The following is a 22,886-nucleotide window of genomic DNA, read 5'->3' as shown; positions in this document are numbered from 1 at the left end:
TGGAGCCTCTGAAGTTGCTAAGGGCTGAAGGGCTGGGGCAGGAATGGGGCAGAATGAAAAGGGAGAGGAAGCTCCAGCAAACTGAGTCTCAAATTCAGAGAAACTCAAACATTAAAGATAGAGATGAGACAGCCTATAAGGCAAAACAGGAAATCAGATGTGTGTGTGCTCTCAGTCATATCCGACTGTGACCCCATGGACTGTAGCCCACCAGGTCCCTCTGTCCATGGGACTCTCCAGGCAAGAGTACTGCCATTCCCTTCTCCAGGGGATCTTCCCGACCCAGGAGTCAAACCGAGGTCTCTTGCACTGCAGCCACATTCTTTAGCATCTCAGTCACCAGGGGAGCCCATCTGCTTTAAAGTCTCTGGACCCACATGTTTTAAGGAGAGTTCTTGAGTTCTTTTGAATTTTCAAGGAAAGTTCAATAATAATAATAACAATTAGGATATTTGTTTACAAATCACTCACCATGTGAATACTCTTGTGGATTTCATAAACACCTACACAAGGTAAGTATACCTGTTATTAACTCTCAGTTAACTTTGTTCCCCTCTCCTGTCTTTGAAGATTCTAGTCATTGTGCTTAGATAATTAAGAGAGAAAAGATAAGCCCTTGGAAGAGAAAGATAGTCATATAAATTAATTTAAAATCTTCCCACAAACAGAAATCTGGGTTTATTTGGCTTTCCTGGTGAATTCTAAAAAACATTTAATAAAGAATTAACGCCAGTTTTCAACAAATTGTTTAAGAGAGAAGAAAAAGAGGAAATAATCCTTATTTCATAAGGTCAGGAAAACCTTGACACCCAAACCCAAGAAGGACAGTATTACAAAGGAAAATTTCAGACCAAATCATTCATAAACACAGATGAAAAATGTAAAGCAAATTGCTAGTAAATTTACTTTAACAATGTACGTAAAGGGCAAAACTGGGGTTACATGGGGCAATGCAAACTTGTTTAATGTTAGATAATTCATCTTTTGCATAAACAAGCTAAAGAAGAAGAAAATATGATACACTTACTGCATAGATACCGAAAAGTCATTTAGAAAACTTGAACTAGGAATTCATTATTTAAAAATAAAGATCTTTTAAAATTAGAAATGAAATGGAATGTGCTTAATCTGACTGGATTTGGAATTAGAAAACCAGAGTTCGTGTCTCTCTCCTTCTTCTGATGTGTGACCTTGAGCAAGTCACTTGATCTATCTGGACCTCAATGTTCTCATCTGTAAGATGGGGATAATAGCACTACTCCTTTTCTGCTCTGTAGGAGTGTTTTAGATATGAAGACCAAAACGTGTGAAATACTTTTTAAATTGTAGTGTTCTTTGCTCACTTTGCTAAGAGCAGAAGTAGTGTCTGTGCCCCTGATGCTGTGACAAACACTGACCCCAACCTGGTGATGTTTGGCCGCTTATCCTTGTCTCTGCAGTCCACATCCTGCACGGTCTCATGTCCTCCTCATCTCTGTCCAGGGAGAGAATAAAGTAGACGGATGTTGACCTCAGGGAGGATATTTTTGGTAATTGACAGCTATTCAAGGTTCAGCAGCAAGGTGCCTTTGTGAAGCAGGTCTCCTTGGTTGGGATCTCACTGAGTGTTTCTGAACTTGTTTGCACAGGCTCCATGCTCATTGTCAACTGCAACATAACAGACACGCGGGACAACACAAACCCACGCTGTTGGAGGGTCAACAGTACCCTGGTGGATGACTACTACGCGGACTCCAAGCGCGTTCAGGAAGGAATTGAGTGGGTGTCTTGCTTTCCTGGCTTCTCTAAAACCTAGCAAGAGTTTCTCCATCTAAACGACATTGGTGCTGGTACTGCTTGTTAGGCGACTCACAGCCTCTCCCTCACTTCTTTTGGTGGTATGTTTCAGAGAGCCAAGCATCTGGGTCAGAGAAGATGCTCAGAGACTTTGCTGGTGGTCCAGTGGTTAAGACTCCAAGCTTCCACTGAAGGGGGCATGGGTTCCATCCCTGCTCAGGGAACTAAGATCCCTCACGTCCCACAATGCTGCCAATCACTCAATCAGTAGTAAAAATAGTTTTTTAAAAAGATGCTCATGCTACCAATGCTGCTTCCATCTTAAAGAAAGGAGGCAAAATAATCAGGTATGGCTTCAAGCATCAGAGTCAGTTTTTCTCAGCTAGGCCTTATAATCAATCTCATTCCTACTTAGTTATATCATGAGCCATGGGCCTTCAAGGCTTAAACAGTGAAGTGGACAGTGACACGGGGATTCTTGGGGTAGATGGTGCGTGATCATTAGCTAATGGAGTGGTACAAACCCAACTGATGATGGTTCAAGTTGAGTGGTAGAAAACAAGGCGAATGAGGTCAGAGGACAGATGAATGTGTGTTGGACGTTGCAGTGTAAATAAGTTAGAATGGGTGGAGAGGAACAGGGGAGGACCCCTTAGGGCTGTGGACGGTGTCTCTAATGAGAAGGAGCACACTTTTGTGCCACTGTCTGAAAGAAAATGCACATTACATCTGGAGCTACATAATCCATTGCTTCATTGAGCCAGCGGGGTATTCTCAGGGTAAAATAATGGTTCCAAGTGTACTCCAAGAAAGAACTTTATTCTCCAAACAAAAGTTCATAAAAATCTGCTGGGTAAAGACAGCTCATGTATTTGTTAATGATGGACTCTTTTCTTTTATAGAAACTACACTGTTTTTCCAGAGCATATTTTTTACACAGTGAACATAACCTTCTTAGAAGTGAAAATGGAAGATTATGGTCACCCTTTCGTGTGTCATGCTGGAGTGTCCGCTGCTTACTTTATCCTGAGGCTCCCAGGTGAGGTCCTACTGGGGCATGCGCTGCTCAGAGAGTTCCGGTGATGGCGAGGAAGCACGCAGCAAGGAGCACTAAATGCTTGCTGTGAGACAGCAGGGTGGTTTTGAGTAAGGAAACTCAACATGAAATCTATTTAAAAACTGGTACCCTGTCTGAATATGCTCTCGGGGTCAGGCTGCAGTGTCCTTAGAAAGCTCCTTCTGAACATACGTTGAGATTTTATGCATCGACACTCCAGGAAGCAGAGGTATCCTTTTATTATGCCTGATTTGCTCAACTTCTATAGTCATGTGCTTGTGATTTTCAGCTTTTCGGTTGTTTATTAGAAGTCATGTGATATAAAATGCCAATGTATGTTGTTATCATGTAGCTTTGTAATATTATCGATAGCGGCTCAATTCGGTATTCGAGCAGGAAGGACCCTTCTCTTCTCTTGTGTCATCAGCAGGGGTGAATCGCTAACATCATTAGTTGTTGGAGCCTGGACTTTGCCTCCACGTGTGTAAGCAGATGGTGCACTTAGCTCTGTGCAGTGTGCTCATTATCTAATGGAGGCAATGGGATCAGAGAGTAGACAGTGAAGGGTGAAATCATCAGGAGAAAAATCAGAGGAAGTGTTTAAAGTACCCTGTAGGAGACTGGCCTGTGGTTTACCAAACAGCTTTTTACAACAATAGTTCTATTCATATCAACTCTTTAGTTTTTGGATCGCTGCACACAAGAGAGAAGGCTTTGATTTGCCAGCAGTGCTCCCGTAGAAGCATTTCTCTGTGGTTCATCATCAGGAATAGAATTGCTGGCAGAGTACTGCAGAGTCCAGCCCAGAGGAAAGAGGGGAATCTGATTGTGGGAAACCTTGGAGCTCACACAAGACCTGAAATGGCTATGACTGAAACCTGCCTCAACTAGCCTGAGGATGAGCAGTGAGATTTCTGTGTCAATACTGACTTATAGATCCTGACTGCATAGAAGCACTGTGTTCAGAAGGATTCTGAGGCTCAAAACGAATGGTGCTAGCGGTGAACACCTGCTTGATCATACAGGAGAAGGAAAGGTCCTTTGGCTGCTTTGTTTTAGGTTAGTTAAGAGACCTACACTTACTGACTCCATCACTGTTCCTGTTAATGCTGATTTCTTATCTCACATGCAGTGTATTTCTGGACAGGTGCACTCTGTTTTTTGTTTCCCCTAAATTCTTAGGAACTTAAATTCAAGCCTCTTCTTGGTTTACTTGAAACCAGGGGTAAGATCACAGCTTCTCCATTAGACTTCCTGATTTTTCTTGAAGATACCTATAGGTGTGAATCTGATTTCGTTTATCAGAAGTAGGATCTCTAGAGAGTTGTTTGGATTGGGTATGCCCTTCTATAAATTTCTTTTAATTGCTTGTTCTCAGCTTACCATCTCAGCTTGAGGCTGATGGTGGCCATGTGGACCTAAATGATAAATCCCACTTTGAATAGAGTTTTCACTCAGATACCTGATGTCTCAACAGAGAGTTTCCCACTTATTTCAGTTTCAAAGCCAATACTCCCTTTGAATTTATTCATTAGTTTCCTGTTTTGAATGTCATTGTCTTTTAGCTCATTATAAATGAGCAGAGAGAATCGACACTTATGAATGCAGTGAACGATCAACCCAAGAATTTCAGGCCATCACTCCTGTCTACTTTCCTGGGGGCTTTTTGAATCTCATAAGTATTGTGGGCAAGATCTCTTTATCATGATCGTTTATAATGCCAATATCCCTGACGTGTACAGTGAAGGTCCCCAGACACAGTGTTCCCAAAGAGACAGGTGGTACAGTTGGTCTGAGAGCTGGTAAAGGGTGAAGAAATCGGGGATGGTGGGAGGGAGGAGGGGGAGAATCCATCGAACAGTTAGGAGCTAGAGGCTCAGACAAGAGGTCAGGACCAACGGCGCCAGCGTGCAGAGCAGCTCCACTTGGCAGGGCTGGGACTTCATCAGTGGACTGATTTCAGGGGTACAGAAGGTGTTTTTATTTATCATGGTTTATTGTGTTGTATATTTGAAGACGTACAAGTGTGCATAAGGATTTCTTTGCAAAATGTTTGCAATATGGTGTGGCCTGGGGCAGCTTGTGACTGGCTCTTTAGTAAGCTCCCCTCCCCCGCGCCCCCTCCCCAACTCCCTACACACGCACACTTTCCAGTGGGGACCAGAGGACCAGGGGGGATGAAGGAAGTGGTAGATGTGCGGTGGATTCTAAGAATGGAGAGAATTTCTCTTCCCCTCTCCTGGTTCCTCTTTTCTGATTCTCTCCCTCCTGGAGTCTCCTTCTTTGGCAGCACAACTTTGGGCCATGGTAAGGCAGAAAGCTGTGGGCTGTTCCTCTTCTCAGATATGTAGAAGCATGTTTTCAGGGACTTGGAGTTCCAGAGAAACTGGTTCTGCTCCTTGGACATCTGCCCGTTGCTTTTTGCCTTAATTGCTCAGCAAGGTGCTCACAAGTGTAAACGCCCTTCCTGAGCTGGTGTCTTGCAGACAGGTGCCACCCTGGCTGCTGCTGGCCAACAGGGGATGAGGCTGGAGTTTGGTCCTCAGCCAGTCTTGTGCAGCCATGGGGATGGTTGCCAGGGGCGGCAGCTGGTGGTTCTTTATCTGTGATGGGGGCATGTGCATGCATGCTAAATCACTTCTATCATGTCCGACTCTGTGCTACTCTGTGGACCATAGCTCTTCTGTCCGTGGGATTCTCCAGGCAAGAATACTGGAGCGGGTTGCCACTTCCTTCTACAGGGGATCTTCCCGGCCCAGCGATCGAACCTGCATCTCTTATGTCTCCTGCATTGCAGGCGAGTTCTTTACCACTAGTGCCACCTGGGGAGCCCCGTGATGGGGGTCCTGCTCTCAATTCTGAGTTACTGGGAAGGTGATTTAACAGTAATATAACAGAATCAAGAATGGACTCAGTATTACATAGCAACCTAAAGGGGAAAGAATTTGAAGAAGAATATATACATGTGTATGTGTAACTGAATCCTTTTGCTGTGTGCCTGAAGCTAATACAACGTTGTTAATCAGCTGTAGATCATCTCAGTGCTGTCTGACTCTCTGCTGCCTCACGGACTGCAGATGACCAGGCTTTTCTGTCCATGGAATTTTTCAGGCAAGGTTACTAGAGTGGGCTGCCGTTTCCTGCTCCAGGGCATTTTCCCCACCCAGGATCGAACCCGTGTCTCTGTGTCTCCTGCACTGGCAGGCAGGTCCTTTCCCACTAGGGCCACCTGTTGTGATTCAGCCGCTAAGCGGTGGCTGACTCTTTCTGACCCCGTGAACGGCAGCACGCCTGGTTTCCCTGTTCTTCACCTGGGAAGCCCAATCATCAACTATGCTCCCATGTAAAAGAAAAAGTTAAATTAAAAAACAATAAGTAAAGATTGTCAATAGCAACTGAAAGACAAAAATAATAAAATAATAATAATAAAGAATGTGCAACAGGGAATGTCCAGAGCGGTCCAGTGGTTAAGACTTCGCCTTCCAACACAGGAGGTGGGGGTTCTACCCCAGTCAGGGAGCTAAGATCCCACTTGCATTGCAGCCAAAGAACCAACACATAAAGCAGAAGCAATACTGTAACAAATTCAATAACAACTTTAAACATAGTTCACATTAAAAAAAAATCATTTTCTTTTTTAAAAAAATTGTGCAACAGAATCACCCAGAGAACGTTGCCAATAAATGTGCTCAGGCTCTGCCTCTGAAGAGTCTAGTGATGAGTAAGGAGTTACCTGGCCAGGTGTGCTTTTCTTTTTTCATTTATTTTTATTAGTTGGAGGCTAATTACTTTACAATATTGTAGTGGTTTTTGTCATACACTGACATGAATCAGCCATGGAGTTACATGTATTCCCCATCCCGATACCCCCTCCCACCTCCCTCTCTACTCAATCCCTCTGGGTCTTCCCAGTGCACCAGGCCGGAGAACTTGTCTCATGCATCCAGCCTGGGCTGGTGATCTGTTTCACTATAGATAATATACATGTTTCGATGCTGTTCTCTCGAAACATCCCCCCTCGCCTTCTCCCACAGAGTCCAAAAGCCAGGTGTGCTTAGACAGGTGAGCAGTCTTCTGCTGTCAGAGCCGTATCGCATCTATCATCTGGAGCTAGGGGTCTACAGAGTTTCCCTCTCCAAGTCCCCAAGAGCACATTTCTTCCTCAGATTCATGGCCAAGACCAAGTTAATCTCCTCCCCACACCTATTATTTAACTGTGAAAAGATTTTGGGGCTTCCCAGGAGGCTCACTGGTAAAGAATCCTTCTGCCAAAAGAGATGTGGGCTTGATCCCTCGCTTGGGAAGATCCCCTGGAGGAGGAAATGGCAACTCACTCCAGTGTTCTTGCCTGGGCAATGCCATGGACAGAGGAGCCTGCTGGGCTACAGTCAAGCCCATGGGTTGCAGAGAGTCAGACATGACTGAGTGACTAAACAGCAACAAAAAAAACCTATTATTTAACTGTAAAGAAATCTTTGTGTTATTCTCATGAACATTTAATACATTTCTATTTGCCATATGTAATTGTATCCATATAAGTAAAGTGTATAATTGACTCTTTGTAGCATTATTATTTATTTATTTTTGCTGTCATTTGTAGTTCCAGATTTTCGAGCTTACTTGATAGGAGGGCTTCTCATCTTGACTGGTGCAGTGGTGTCTGCCATGTGTATCTACAACATTTTTAAGATCGACATTGTACTTTGGTATCGAAGTTCCTTCCATTCTGCAGGGCCCATGGAAGGTGAGTGTACTTGCTGTTGTTCAGTCGCCAAGTCAAGTCCGATTCTTTGCAACCCCATGGACTGCAGCACGCCAGGCTTCCTGTTCTTCACTATGTCCCAGAGTTTGCTCAAACTCATGTCCATTGAGTCAGTGATGCCATCCAACCGTCTCATCCTCTACCACCTGCTTCTCCTTTTGCCTTCAATCTTTCCCAGCATCAGGGCCATCAGGTGGCCAAAGTACTGGAGCTCCAGCTTCATCATCATTAAATCTGCTTTAATCTCTCTTAATTGGATAGAAAAAGGCATACATGGCTGAGAGAGGTCTGTCTGCAACTTTCTGCACGGAGATCCACAGAGGCACACTGTCAGGCCCACAGACTTGCATGCTGATGGGAACTCAGGGGAGTGGGGGGTTCAGGCACCTGTTAAGAATCCTTGTTGCACAGAAGGGTGATATTCACCCCAAGTGCCTGCTTTGCATAGAAAAAAAGCACATGCTTGTGCACAGGTTTGATAAAGCACAGGTGTCCTAGCTTGGAGTTTAAATGAAATTTCAGAATTCAAAATCAGCAGCCATTGAGCAACCTGGGAAACAACGAATTCTTTTTTGATAGCAAAATTCACTTGTGGAAATCGGCTGTGTGTGACCAGTGCAACCTGAAGCTCTTTTTTCTTAAGATTTTTAAAAATATTTATTTTTCATTGGAGGTTAATCGCTTTACAGTATTGTGTTGTTTTCTGCCATACGTTAGCATGACTCAGCCATAGGGAGACATGGATCCCCTCCCTCTCGAACCTCCCTCCCACCTCTTACTCCATCCCACCCCTCGAGGTTGTCACAGAGCATGGGTGAGCCTCCTGTGTCACACGGCAGTTTCCCACTGGCCATCTGCTTTACATATGGTGACGTGTATGTTTCCATGTTCATCCCACACTGTCCTTCCCCGGCTCTGTCCACAAGCCTGTTCTCTGTCTGCCCTGAAACTCGTTTAGCGCTGTGGGCAGTGGGCTGGGCTGAGCCAGGCTGTGGTCCCTGTAGACCCTGCTCCGTGTCAGCCCATCTCTGCCCGTGATCCTCCTGCAGCCGTTTGAGAAGAGGCTTCAGGGCAGCAAAGCCGTTTGTCTTTTCTGACGCAGAGATGCTTCATGCGTTGACGGACAGGGGCCTGTTGGGGTGTCCCCGGAGCTCCGCCTCTCTGACTCACTGGGATTCCAGGGACCGTGAGTGCAGAGTGTGTGCTGAGGCTGCCGCGGGTGAAGTCAGATGTAGCAGGAAGAGGAAAAGGAATTGCATGGTGTCTCATCCCGCGAGGCGGAAGCTGGACAGATGAGCGACTCAGGGAGCCCTGCCCTCTGCTCAGACCGGGCTGCTGACCATGCTCGGAACCAGTGGGCTGAGGACTTGAGATGGGAACTGACAGTCAGCCAGGGCTTCTCTTCTTCTTCTTTAAGTCAGCAACGTGCATGCGTCCTTTGTGACTACATTTCCTCCAGCCCAGTCTCTGATCCCCCTCTGAGCGTGACTTCAACAGTCAGTGAGTGATGAGACTCTTGAGGTGAACCCAGCTTTGGGCCCTTTGAGGATGTTCTCTGGTTATTTGGGAACATGCGGAGTCAGCAGCAGCAAATACCAGTGAAGAAGAGAAAGTGTGTCCTTCTCCTGATAAGTTTATTCCAACCAGACTAGTCAAGCTGCAAAAGTGATTCATAGTGAGGTGTGTCTAATTCACAATTATTAGGAGTCCTGGATGGTCTTGGCTAAAGTCCATACGTTCTATGTATTGTCTATTTAAAAAAAAAATATTTTTTTGGTGTATAGTTGCTCCACAATGTTGTGTTAATTTCCACTGCACAGCAAAGTGATTCAGCTCTATGTATACACACATCCCCGCTTTTTTGGATTTCATTCCCATTAGGTCACCACAGAGCATTGAGTAGAGGTCCCTATAGTATACAGTACGTTCTTGTTAGTTACTGATCAATATTTTACGCATGCCTGCTCCGTCGCTTCAGTTGTGTCCAACTCTTTGCAACCCCGTGGACTCCAGCCCACCAGGCTCCTCTGTCGATGGGATTTTCCCAGCAAGATACTGGAGTGTGCGCTGAAGTGCACAGGCTTCTCACTGCAGCGGCTTCTCTCGCTGTGGAGCACGGGCTCAGTAGTTCTGGGGCCCAGGCACACAGGCATAGATGCCCTGCAGCTTGTGGAATATTCCCGGACCAGGGATTGAACCCGTGTCTCCTGCATTGGCAGGCGGATTCGTCCTCCCCTCTCACCCCATAGTTTTTTAAAATGACTCAGACCTTGGATTTCTAGTGTCGGTTCTACCACGTTCATGCATCAAGGTGGCTGCAGAGTCTTACCCAATGCCAAGGGAGGGGAAATAGAATCCTCCTCTTTATGGGTGTGGCAAAGTTTGAAAAGAGCCTGTGGGACTGGAAATATTTCTGGGGCTATTTTTGGAAAATACAATCTGACCTAGTTACCCATATTGACTCAGGGATGAACTTTGTGAAGCTTCCTTTTCCTAATTTCATCAAACAAGTCTATGTAACGAAGCCTCCATACAAACTCTACAGGACAGGGTTTGGAGAGGTCCTGGGCTGGTGACCAGGTAGAGCCTGGGGAGAACAGGGCCCTGGAGAAGGCATTGAGCCTCTGCATCCTTCCCCATCCTTTACCCCATGCATCTTCTCATCTGCCTTTTGATTCATATCCTTTAAAAATCCTTTTATAATAAATCAGTGATCTAGTTATTAATGGTACCATGTTTCTCTGAGTCTGTGAGTTATTCTAGCAAATAACGGAACCCAAGGCAGGGGTCAGGGGAATCTCCAGTTTGTAGCTCGTTGGTCAGGAGCAAAGGTAACACCCTGGACTTGTGATTGGTAGTGTGTTAATGTGTTTGTTAATCGCTCAGTCATGTCTGACTCTTTGTGACCCCATGAACTATAGCCTGCCAGCCTCTTCTATCCATGAAATTCTCCAAGCAAGAATACTGGAGTGGGTAGCTATTCCCTTCTCCAGGGGATCTTCCCAATCCAGGGCTTGAACCTGGGTCTCCCGCATTGCAGGCAGATTCTTTACTGTCTCAACCACCAGAGAAGCCCTAGTAAGATACATGTTACCAAACTCAGGTCCAACTGCTCACCTCTCAAAAGTCACCACTCGAGAGACCGGGATTGGTTGGAAAACAAAAGGCTACTTTATTCAGGAGGCCGGCAACCTGGGAGAGGGTGGACCAGGGTCCCAGAACTACCTCCTAAGATTCTGCTTGGCTATGAACGTTTTTAAAGGGAAAAGGAGAAAAAAAATAAATAAAGGGAAAAGGAGAAGTAATTTTAGTTAATCATGAGATGGGGGCCAGGCTGGTTGCCATCTCCCACTGCAGGCAAGCTCCTCGAGTCCTTGGAGTCTTTCTTTAGAAGCTCTCTTGTTCACACCGTCAGCTTGTGAGCTGACTGAAGGGGAAGCTGGGGAAGAGATCTGGTCATCTTGAATTACTTATTCTTCATTTTAGCTTCTTTAATCTAAGAAAGGAGTCAATAGGTTAGGCAAGGTATTACGTGATCAAAAGATTTGAAAGGTGTGCTTCAGACAGATGAGTTAAGGCTGGAGGCACCTGATGTAAAGGTTAAATTGAAATATAGCTTTGCTGAGTGACAGGACAAAAGGGCCTCCTGCAAGGAGATTTTTGGATTTCCTTCCCGTTGAGGTCACCACAGTGCAATGAGTTGAGTTCTCTGTGTCATAGAGTAGGTTCTCATTAGTTATCTATCAATATTTTATGTCTTCGAGGAGCTGCTTGCATTAGGGGGGCGTCCCAGCTGGCTCAGTGATAAAGAACCTGCCTGCCGACGCAGGAGACAGGGGTTTTATCCCTGGGTCAGGAAGATCCCCTGGAGGAGGAAATGGCAATCCACTCCAGTATTCTTGCCTGGAGAACTCCATGGACAGAGGAGGCTTGTGGGCTATAGTCCATGGGATCCCAAAGAGTTGGACAGAACTGAGTGACTCACACACACACAATTTGGTAGGAATAATTTCACGAGCTTGCCCTGTTTCCTTTTCAGATGGGAAGCTGTATGATGCTTATGTCTTATATCCCAAGCCTCAGAGAGAAAGCCAGAGTCATGATGTGGACACACTGGTGTTGAAAATTCTTCCTGAGGTGCTGGAGAAGCAGTGTGGATACAAGTTATTTATATTTGGCAGGGATGAGTTTCCTGGACAAGGTATGTTTTCAGTGAGGTATAAAAATAAGAAATGAAGAACATGAAAAGGAACCAGAATTCCCTGGTGGTCCAGTGGTTAGCATCCCTCACTTCCACTGCAAGGGGGCATGGGTTCGATCCCTGGTCCAGGAACTAAGATCCCTCATGCTGAGACTCAATCAAAAAAAAAAAAAAAATAAGAAAATGGAAAGGGATCTCTTTCTTCCCTTCACTTCACAAATGGTGGGAAGTATGCTTGCCTTCTGCATGGAACCACAAGTAGCCCTTCACCTCCTCTGCCCACAGCCCCCAAGCTGAGGAGGTTAGGATTAATCTCTTTTCTCTCTTTAGGTTCATTCCTATAACAGGATAACTGTGATTCCTGGTTGGGTATGGATATGGTTGACCCATTTGTATGACCAGCCAGTCGAACAGAAACCTAGCCTTGACCAAGAGACCCAAAACAGACAACTGGTCATTGGCTGTGGAATCCTTGAGACCAATCACTGAGTGTTTTCTGTTGGTTTGAGTATGTAAATTAATTCATGTTTAAAGCTGGTTTTTATGAGCTTCAATCACCTCCAATCTTCCCCTTGTTGTTGTCATCAGTCAATAGGTTGTGTTCAACTTTGTGACCCCATGGGCTGCATCATGCCAGGCTCCTCTGTCCCCACCATCTTTTGGAGTTTGCTCAAATTCATGTCCATCGAATCGGTGATGCTGTCTAACCATCTCATCCTCTGCTGTCCCCTTCTCCTTTTGCCTTCAATCTTTCCCAGCATCAGGGTCTTTTCTAGTGAGTCGGCTCTTCGCATCAGGCGGCCAGAGTATTGGAGCTTCATCTTCAGCAACAGTCTTTTCAATGAATATTTAGGGTTGATTTCCTCTAGGATCAAATAGTTTGTCTCAACTAAAAGTCCTGCATTTGGGAACAAATATCAAATATCCGATGTGCCACAACTAAGACCTGGCAGAGCAAAATAAATAAGTAACGATAAAAAATTAATAGGGCTGCCCTGTTGGCTGAGTGGCAAAAGAATCCACCTGCCAATGTAGGAGACACAGTTGGATCCCTGGTCTGGGAAGATCCCGCGTGCCACCGAGCAGCGATGCCCATGTGCCACAGCCACCGAGTCTGTGTCCTGGCGCCCGTGCTCTGCAATAAGAGAAGCCCCCGAAATGAGAAGCCCGTGCCCCGCAACCAGACAGTAGACCCCACTTGCTGCAGCTAGAGAAAAACCCGTGCAGCAGCAAAGACCCAGCACAGGCAAAAATATACAAATAAAACTTAAGTAAATAAATAAAAGGTTTCTAAGTACCTTGGTTTTGTATGCTGCTCCTATCCATAGCTTATCACGTCTTTTCAAGTTATGAAATCCTTCTTCATGAAGAAATGAAAGTGTGATCCAGAGCGTGTTACAAACATGCAGAAAAGCTCTTGTTTCAATAACAGTTCATTCATTCACTTCTTCAACAAATATTTATTGAGCCCCTGCCATGTGCCAGGCAATGTTGTAGGCACTAGAAATATTAAAATAAACCAAAGAGAAGAAGGACATGCTCTTGGGGAGGTTATAGTCTGTTCTTATATCCTAAGGATGAGGATGATATAAAACTTGGTCGTTATTTCTAAAAGACACCAAGTTTATCTCCCTTCCCCAAGTCAGCAGAATATATTATTTGCTTTCAAGTTAGTCCTGTAAGTCCTGGTCATTTAAATATCCATGAAGCACAAGAGGAAAACACAAATAAGATTAGTACATTTGAACTGAGTACATGTGTCCTATCCTTTAAAAGTCTGTTATATAAAAAGTGAAAAGCGTTTATCCTCTAATATATACCACACATTTAGTTAAGTTTTGATATACAAAGTTACACATGATAAAAATGGGAATTATAACAAATACTGAATATTTATACATATGCAAGTAAATTATATACTATGAGCTTAACAAGTTTTGCATTAATCCAGAAAACTTTAAAGATCCCAATTGTTTACTATAAAACAGACAATAATAGACTTTTTCACCAGAATAGTTAATTCAGACAGTGGACTCTAGATATTATGGATCTTAGTCAATAAAGAAAACTCTTTACTAAAAATTTATTTATTCAGGTGGAGAAAATTCTAGTAAGCCCTGCACTTCCCATAGGAATGCTGTTTTGGGGAAATAAAAAAGACAGAAACCTTAAAAAAAAAAAAAGGTTAGACATAATAAGATTCTTGTTCTGAGTAGTTCATAACCAGTGGCTGTTTTATTTTTCATTTATTATTATATTATTATTTTAAAAATTTATTTTGCTGCATCTGGTCACAAGGGATCTTCTGTTAAAGCACATGGATTCCCTAGTTGTGGCTCATGGGCCTAGTTGCTCCAGGCATTTGGGATCTTAGTTCCCCGACCAGGGATTGAATCCATGTCCCCTGCATTGCAAAGCAGAGTCTTAATCATGGGACCACCAGGGAAGTCCCTGTGGGGCTGTTTTTATTGTGAGCTGTTTTACATCTTCTTTCTTAATTTCCAGCTGTGGTCAATGTCATCGATGAAAATATTAGGCTGTGCAGAAGATTGATCATCGTTATCGATCCCGACGAGCTGAACTTTGACCTATTAAAGAATCTGTCAGAAGAACAGATTGCAGTCTACAGTGCCCTCATCCAGGACGGGATAAAGGTCATCCTGATTGAACTGGGCAAGGTCAAGGACTACACGGCCTTGCCGGAGTCCATTCAGTATATCAAACAGAAGCACGGGGCTGTCCGGTGGAGTGGGGGCTTCACAGAACAGTCCCAGTGCGCAAAGACCGAGTTCTGGAAAAAAGTGAGATATCGCATGCCTCCCAAGAGGTGGCCACCTTCTCCTCCTGTCCAGCTGCTGAAGCACACGCCCTTTGACCTCACGGCTGGCAAGTGGGAGGCCCGCACGGGGTTCATCTCCCCTGATGGAAAGAATATCTTCCCGAGCGTTGTGCATAGTTAGACCAGGAAGCATTGCATCTGGGCTGCTTGCTTGAAGCTTACTGTTTCTTGTTGTGTCCTTATGGAAAGACCTGGGTTTATCTGCTGCCTTTGCTCAGAGCTGCTTCTTTAGGGGAAGACAGCACCTCTCAAGAGGCCCTCATTAACTGACTGGCTCGGAACACTCATGAAGACTTGTGAACGTGGAGTATTAGCCTTTGAGCCCCTGGGGAGGAGCCACGGAGGGTTTGGGAGTCATGGTTCAGCTGTCAGGAGGTTTGGCACACAGTGTGACCCCCGTGGGACTGGAGACAAGAGCGTGGGGGGTCAGATCCACGGGAGGACCCTGTGGGCTTGGGAAGGGCTGGCAGAGGTCACGCCTGACCAGCGTGCCGAGGGCCCTGTCCTCAGGGAGCACTGACTGCGTCTCTCAGCCCCTCTTACTCCTCTGGTGCAAATAAACAGTTTTGTGACGTTGCAGTCTGGGCCCCTTGACACGGGAAGCAACTTGAAAGTCACCTAGACCTGTGGGGCCAACTCTGGTTGCCCACGAGCCCCCCCTGCTGGTGGGTCTCCTGCTTTGCCTGTCCAACCAAAACAAGTCATAACGCCCTTATTTTTCCCAGCTGGCCTCTGGCAGCCAGAATGCTGAGCCACACGTGGTAGACACAGTCACCCCACCAAGATGACGGAGTTCTATTCTGAGCGGACAGAGTCATCCAGCCAGCGTGCCTTCTTCACAGGTCAGTTCATGATTGAACAACTCAGAAGGATCATTGACGTTAAAATCAGCTATAAAGTCTTATCAGTCAAACCCTGACATGCAGGAGCCTAGATACAGTCCAGCCCTTATTCTGTGGTTGACAACAGCAGCCTGCAAAGGTGGCTGCAGTGCGCAGAGAGTTCCTGTCCCCCAAAGTCACATATTTGGATGCTAACACCTGAACTGCGGTGCTGGAGAAGACTCTTGAGAGTCCCTTGGACTGCAAAGAGATCAAAGCAGTCAGTCCTCAAGGAAACCAACCCTGAATATTCATTGGAAGGACTGATGCTGAAGCTGAAGCTCCGACACTTTGGCCACCTGATATGAAGAGCTGACCCTGAATATTCATTGGAAGGACTTCAGATGAAGCTGAAGCTCCGACACTTTGGCCACCTGATGTGAAGAGCTGACTCATTGGAAAAGACCCTGATGCTGGGAAAGACTGACGGCAGGAGAAGAAGGGGAGGACAGAGGATGAGATGGTTGGATGGCACCACCGACTCAATGGTCATGAGTTTGAGCAAGCTCCAGGAGATAGTGAAGGACAGGGAAGCCTGGCACGTTGCAGTCCATGGGCTTGCAAAGACTCGGACACGACTGAGCGATTGATAAGCAGCAACAACTCCTGGCATCATCCTTTTAGGAGGTGGGGCCTTTGAGAGGTGAACGGGTCCTGAGGAAGGAGCCTTGCTGGGTAGAATCAGTGCTCCTATAAAAGAGCCCCCAGACAGCTCCCTTGCCCCTTCTGCCACGTCAGAAATCTGCCATGTGGAAAGGGGACCCCCACCCGGCCATGCTGGCCCCCGGGTCTCAGACTCCCAGCCTCTGGAACACTGAGAAATGAGTGTCTGTTGTTCCTAAGCCTCCCAGTCTATGGTATTTTGTTACTGCAGCCGAGCAGACTAGAGTGTGGCCCTAATGAAGCATCATAGAGGCTGGAGGGGGTCGGCCTGTGATCCTTAACATATGCATTTTCACTGGTTTGGGGGCACCCTTTGCTATTTTATCTCAGCAACTGAGCACATCTCTAAGCTGCTAAAGATCACAAAGTGTAAACCTCAAGGGACATATTTGCCATTGTGGATACCCAAGAGTTCTCAAATCATTCTTGATTTTATTACTAGCAGTTGCAGCACCTTCATTTTTAATTTCCACTCATTTTTAAATGAAACTGTAGGAAAGCAATAAGGTGAAAAGACAAATCATTGAGTTAGACTGGCTTTGAACTGAAATGTAGGCTGGCTGGTAAGGGCTGAGAACGTTCATTTGTCAGCTGACGAGGCGTGCGTGCGGCTGTATGTAGTCGCTCGGTCGTGTCGACTCTTGGCAACTCCATGGACTGTAGCCTCCAAGCACCTTTGTCCATGGGATTTCCCTGGTAAGATACTGGAGTGGGTTTCCATTTCCTGCTCCAGGGGTTCTCCCTGATTCAGGGAGTGAACTCTGCATTGCAGATGGATTCTTTAACACTGAGCCACCAAAGAAGCAACTCAGCTGACACGGGCTCACGCTCACTGTGCATAGAACAGAAGGCTTAAGTGTCAAGGAAGTGGACGAAAAGGCAGGGTGTAGGAGAGCTGAAGGCCACTGCTGGTTCGTTTGCTCATTTCAGCAGCTGGGCTTGGTGAGGTGAAAGGAGCTGTCTCCCCGTCCTTGGGGTGGGTCCCATGTCGCCTGGGCGAACCTTGGGGGACAGAAGCTGGCCTGGAGGTAGGGGTGATGTTAACTCAAGTTCAGGTGCCTGGTGCAGAGTGAGGTCAAACAAACGGAAACTTAGGAGGTTGGGCCGGAGAAAGGTTTATTTCAGGGCCATGCAAGGAGAATGGGTGCCTCGTGCCCTAAGAAGCCCCGAACTCCCTGAGGGTTTCAACAAAACCCTTTTAAAAGCCTGAGGAGAGAGGAGGGTCACAGATGTGTGATAAGCTCGGGCATTACTCTGATTGGCTGATGCTGAGGCAGCAGGTGATGTCATAGGGACAAACATCATCAGTCCCAGGGCTGGGGGCCCAGGGTTCAATCCGTGGTCAGGGAACTGGATTCCATGTGCCACTGCAACTTAAAACCTGGAGCAGAAAAATAAATATTTAAAAACAAAACGTTATCAGTCCTTAGGCTCCAAGAGGCCTGGGGCTGTGTGCTCACGGTTGTCAAGTAGTTAACATTTTCCATTTGTTGAAGAGGGAGGTTTTTATTTTATCTACCAGAAAACCTCAGGAAATGTGCACCCAATACTGTCATCCAGGTGCTTCAGCGGGGAAGTCAAGCAGAGGACACGGGAAGGCCCCAGGGGGTCCTGCTCCCTTACGGTGAGAGGTGAAGAGGTCAGAGTCAAGGTGACATGCAGGTGCTACGCCCCTCTAACTTCTGTTTCATTCCTATAATGACTGAGTGGCCCACAAAACCCACTTCCTTTGGTCCCTCCCCTCGAACACCATGCATCTGTCCCCGAGAAAGGGCAGCCTCAAGGCTGAGTCATGTCAAACAAAGGGTCCAGAGAGGGCTGGTCTTTCCCCCAAAGGCTGAGATGCAGATACACGCGTGAGAGCGCTTGGCACGCTCCCAGGTCGGATGAGGAGCTGTCTGACCAACAGGGAGTGGGTGGCGGGGCCGGTCCCTCAGTGCCTCCTGGCACCCTCTGCATCCCCCTGCCCCCACGGTGACTCAGAGGCTTCCTGCTGGCCCCAGGCAGCTGACCTTTTCCTAGCGCTCCATCCCACTTCACAGTCATAAACTTTCCTTCCACGCTCGCGTGTGTGGTTCATTTATCCAGTATCCGGGGGTGTGTGTGTGCCAAGTTCAGAAAGTGGAAAATTCCTCCTTGGTTTCCTTCTTAGAGATGATGATGAGTCCACAGCATCTGGAATAAATGATGGGGGTTGGGGAGCGCTGAGTTGCAGGACGTTGGGACGAAGCCCTGGAGGCCACACGTCTCAAGCGGAATTCTTCTGGGGCCCTTGAGCGACGGAGGATGGAAAGTGTGTGCAGCGATCCCTCTTCCCCTGCCAAACCCAGGCAGCTCCTAAGGGACGCTGATGTTTGTTGCAGTGAAACTGAAACCTCACCCTCCTCTTCTTCCTCCTAGAGGAAGGGGCAATCAGACCTTGAGCCCTGGCTCTTGCCCTCCTGAGTCACCTCTCCCCAGAGGCTCTTTTCTTCTTCTTCTTCTTTTTTAAATCAAATCCACAAAATCGAGAAAGCCAGTACAGTTCCTGCCTGTGAGTTGCAAAGGGAAATGCAGATTCCAAAACCTGCACATTTGCCAACCTGTTTAGATAGGTTTTTCAGGAATGTGTCTGCTTTTCCTTAAATAATCTGTTGGTTCTGGTCTACCATTGACTCAAACTCCTGAAACAGAGCAGAACCTTGTGGTCCCTCTCCCAGCAGGTCCTCTGCCTCCCCTTTGTCTGTGGGAAACTTTAGTCAAAGAATAAGTTTCATCAGAGAAATGAGAAATGCAGAAACAAAGGGAAACAGTCAAAGGAGACCACATAATCCTGGTGCAGTCATTAAGCACAGTCAAGGACCTTTAGTTTCTTGTCTAGGGCTATAGATAATATTCTCAGCTGTATCCTGTGAGCTGTCTTATAGATACTAAAACACCAGATGGGAGAAGTTAGCTACATGATGAAAAGACTGTCCAGAGGACATAAGCTGCCACAAATCCAAGAACTGGCCTCAAAGAAATGGGAACAAAGGACCCTGGAAATGAAGATAACTGTACCTAAAAGAATGAAGATGACACTGGTCCGGCCACCAGTGACCAGTCTGACGATGACTATCACGCTGCCTGTGCTGTTCCGCATGCAGCCCGCCCCCCTCCCCCAACCCCGGACTATAAGAGTTCTGTGGGGGGAGTTGGCTTTTGGACAGATGTCTGCCCTTACCCCCAAGTTGCTGGCATCTGAAATAAAGCAAACTTTCCTTTCCATCAGTCTGGCCTGTTTATTGGCTTTTGGGCATCGAGCAGTCAGACCCACCCCACGCCTTCCAGTAACCGTCTGACAAAACACAAAAATTAGTTTTTTTTACTACTTTGGCAGGAGATAAACAAGCTGCTTTAATATGGCAAGCGGTTGTTTGGTTTTTCCTGCCTTTCTCGACTGCTTTGGGAGGGTTTGCAGTTGAAGCTGTCTTGATCAGAGGCTCTCTTATTAACAACTGCCACGCCCCACCTCTGATGCCCTGACCTGACTGTTCCTAGGAGCGCAGCAGATGCCGATCTGCAAGGACCTCAGTGACTTTACTGAAGGAGAAGAGAGAGCAGGAGAATGGAATCCACAGGGAGATGTCATCAGAGAACTGGACCTCAGGCGGTTTTCTTGTCTTTATCAGGAGGCTGCCCAGCCCCCACCTCCCAGCCCCTGGGAAGGGGAGAAAGCGCATCTTTTCTGAATGCAGGTCCAGAAAGGGGCCGTGGGGGACAGGGGTGCACTCACGTCAGCTGAAACAGGCGGCACTAAAATGTCTCACGGGACGGCTCGTGCTGTGTTCTGCTCTGTCTCCTCTTCTCTGCCTGCCTCCAGCTTCCTGCTGCAGGAGGGGCTGGGGTGGGATTCTTAGACCCACCTGAGCTCTGCCACAGAGGAGAGCTGGATGGGGTGAGAGCCAGTGGTTCTGGTGGACTCAAAGCCTGTGCCTGAAGACTGTGTACCCCTGCCCCTCTGTCCAGAATGAAATACTGTGTTATTGTTGTTCGGTCACTCAGTTGTGCCTGACTCTTTGTGACCCCATGGACGGCAGCACGCCAGGCTTCCCTGTCCTTCACTGTCTCCCAGAGTTTGCTCAAACTCATGTCCATTGAGTCGGTGATGCCAGCCAACCTTCTCATCCTCTGTCGTCCCCTTCTCCTCCTGCCCTCAATCCCTCCCAGCATCAGGGTCCTTTCCAGTGAGTTAGCTCTTTGCATCAGGTGGCCAAATTACTGGAGCTTCAGCTTCCACATCAGTCCTTCCAATGAATATTCAGGGTTGATTTCCTTTAGGATGGACTGGTTGAATCTTGCTGTCCAAGGTACTCTCAAGAGTCTTCTCCAGCATCACAGTTCTAAAGCATCAATTCTTCGGTGCTCAGCCTTCTCTATGATCTAACTCTCACATCCATACATGACTACTGGAAGCACCATAGCTTTGACTATACGGACCTTTGTTGGCAAAGTCACATCTCTGCTTTCTAATATGCTGTCAAGGTTTATCATAGCTTTTCTTCCAATGAGCAAGTGACTTTTAATTTCATGGCTGCAGCCACCATCCGCAGGGCTTTTCTGCTGGCTCAGACAGTAAAGAATTTGCCTGCCAATGCAGGAGGTGCGAGTTTGATCCCTGGGTCAGGGCATGGCAACCCACTCCAGTACTCTTGCCTGGGGAATCCTACGGACAGAGGAGCCTGGCAAGGCTGCAGTTCATGGGGCCACAAAGAGTCAGACAGGACCAAGCAACTAACACTTTTCAGTCACTGTCCACAGTGATTCTGGGGACTAAAAAAGTAAAATCTGTCGCTGTTTCCACCTTTTCCCCCTATTTGCCATGAAGTGACGGGACTGGATGCCATGATCTTCGTTTTTTGAATGTTGAGTTTGAAGGCAGCCTTTTCACTCTCCTCTTTCGCCTCCATCAACCGGCTGTATCACGTGGCTCCGGCTCCTCTCGGGTTGCATAACTTCTGGGTCAAAGGGCTGTGTTTGTTATTCTGTGACCGCAGGGCAGCAGAAGTCTTCCCTCCAGCCAAGTCTTGAGCCAACAGAACTTCCTGCCTGTGTAACAGGATGACATCAAGAGGGAAAGAAAGCAGCCCCGTGGGTGAAGGATCTTGTGAAAGAGAAAAGCATTTCCTCTCTTGAGACCGGGGGAACCGAGGTTAACGCCCCAACTTGGAGCCATCAAAGGTCTCCCCGCGGCGCCACTGCGCCCTCTGCTGGCGAATCCGAGTGAACGCGCCCCTTGTGTGGGAGCCTGGAGCATCCCGGACTGAGAACGCAGCATCCTTACCCTCGCAGCGGCCCGCGCAGCCTGGCGGGGTCTCCACCTTAAGGCCAAGAGCCTCCTCCTTCTTAGGCTGTGGGAAAGGTTGAGAGAGCGCCATTTTCTAAGCCTGTCACTGAGTTTGTAACCCTTGGGCTTCCAAGCCTGAGCCGCCTGTTCACGAGTTGTGACGGGGACCAGGAGACTGTGCTTTTATGCCCACGAGGCAGGGGTGTGAGGCGGTGGTTCCTAAAAGATTGCCCCGCCGCCCTGCTGCCTGGATTCCAACCGCAAATCCACCACCTACCAATTGAGTGCATTTGCTAAATCTGTTACTTCTTAGCTCCTCAAGGCAGGTCACATATTCTCTGTTTTAGTTTCTCCCTCTGTAAAAAAGAAAAAAAAATACAAGTACCAATATTGCAGGACAACCAGCCAGTAAAATACTTCTTGGTGCCTAGTGAGACCTCACTGAACATTGGCTTTTATTATTCTTATATAGTTACAATAATTCATGGCCTTCCCTGGTAGCTCAGCCGGTAAAGAATCCGCCTGCCAATGCATAAGGCGCAGGTTCCATCTCTGGGTCAGAAAGACCCCCTGGAGAGGGAATGGCAACCCACTCCAGTATTCTTGCCTGGAAATCCCATGGACAGAGAAGCCTATTGGACTACAGTCCGTGGGGTCACAAGAGAGTCGGACATGACTCAATGACTAAACAACAACAATAATAATTTATATTATTTTTTACTGTACTGTTATTTTTACTATAGTTATTATTTTGCACTTATTAATTTTGTTGCCACACTAATGATAACAGCAATAAGTAGCATTCAAGTAGTACTCACAACATTTCAGACCTTTTTCTACATGCTCTGTACATAATGGTTCATCATCAGCTCTGTGAGGTGGCACCCTAAGGATTTCCACTTTGTAAGTGAGGAAGGAAGCTTGGTCTGGTGTTAGAGGGGCTTGGGAAGCAGAGAACCTGGGTTCCAGGTGGCTAATCTCTCTGTTCCATTAGCCCAGTGAGCTGTCTCTAGAATCCAGGTGACGGTAATACTTTCTTGACAGGGAGTGGTAAATATTAAGTGTGATATGTGGAAAGGACTTGAAGCCCTACACACAGCTGCTAACCGTTATTACTGTGAATATGGTTTACCCTAGACTACTGTATACGACTGAGTTTACAGAGTGTTTCCATCTTAGGAAAAACCTGATTTTGCATATATAAAATAAGCTCATGAGCTCAGAGAGTGATTATATTGGGTTGGCCAAGACGTTTGTTTGATGTTTTCCATCACATCTTATAGAAAAACATGAGTGAAATTTTGACCAACCCAATATTTTTGCTTTTTTAGTGAAAATAGATGGTGGGGCTCATTTAGTGAGTGATTCTCAAAGTTTATATGAACCGAATAAAAAACATAAA

The 22,886-nt window shown here is 46.7% G+C and overlaps 1 protein-coding gene across 1 annotated transcript in view; it reads left to right on the top strand.

The window, feature by feature from the left end:
• IL1RL2 (interleukin 1 receptor like 2) overlaps window positions 1–14,756 on the top strand; it is a 28,333-nt gene extending 13,577 nt beyond the window's left edge. The window contains exons 6-10 of the mRNA XM_065927431.1: window positions 1,629–1,758; window positions 2,679–2,815; window positions 7,434–7,577; window positions 11,635–11,796; window positions 14,302–14,756. Of these exons, the coding sequence (XP_065783503.1) occupies window positions 1,629–1,758; window positions 2,679–2,815; window positions 7,434–7,577; window positions 11,635–11,796; window positions 14,302–14,756 (1,028 nt within the window). The remainder of the gene's footprint in view (window positions 1–1,628; window positions 1,759–2,678; window positions 2,816–7,433; window positions 7,578–11,634; window positions 11,797–14,301) is intronic.
• The last annotated feature ends 8,130 nt before the right edge of the window (window positions 14,757–22,886 follow it).

The sequence above is a fragment of the Muntiacus reevesi genome, chromosome 3, assembly GCF_963930625.1.
Source record: "Muntiacus reevesi chromosome 3, mMunRee1.1, whole genome shotgun sequence".
In the NCBI taxonomy this organism is placed as follows: Eukaryota; Metazoa; Chordata; class Mammalia; order Artiodactyla; family Cervidae; genus Muntiacus; species Muntiacus reevesi.
This window is presented reverse-complemented; position numbering and strand designations above follow the sequence as displayed.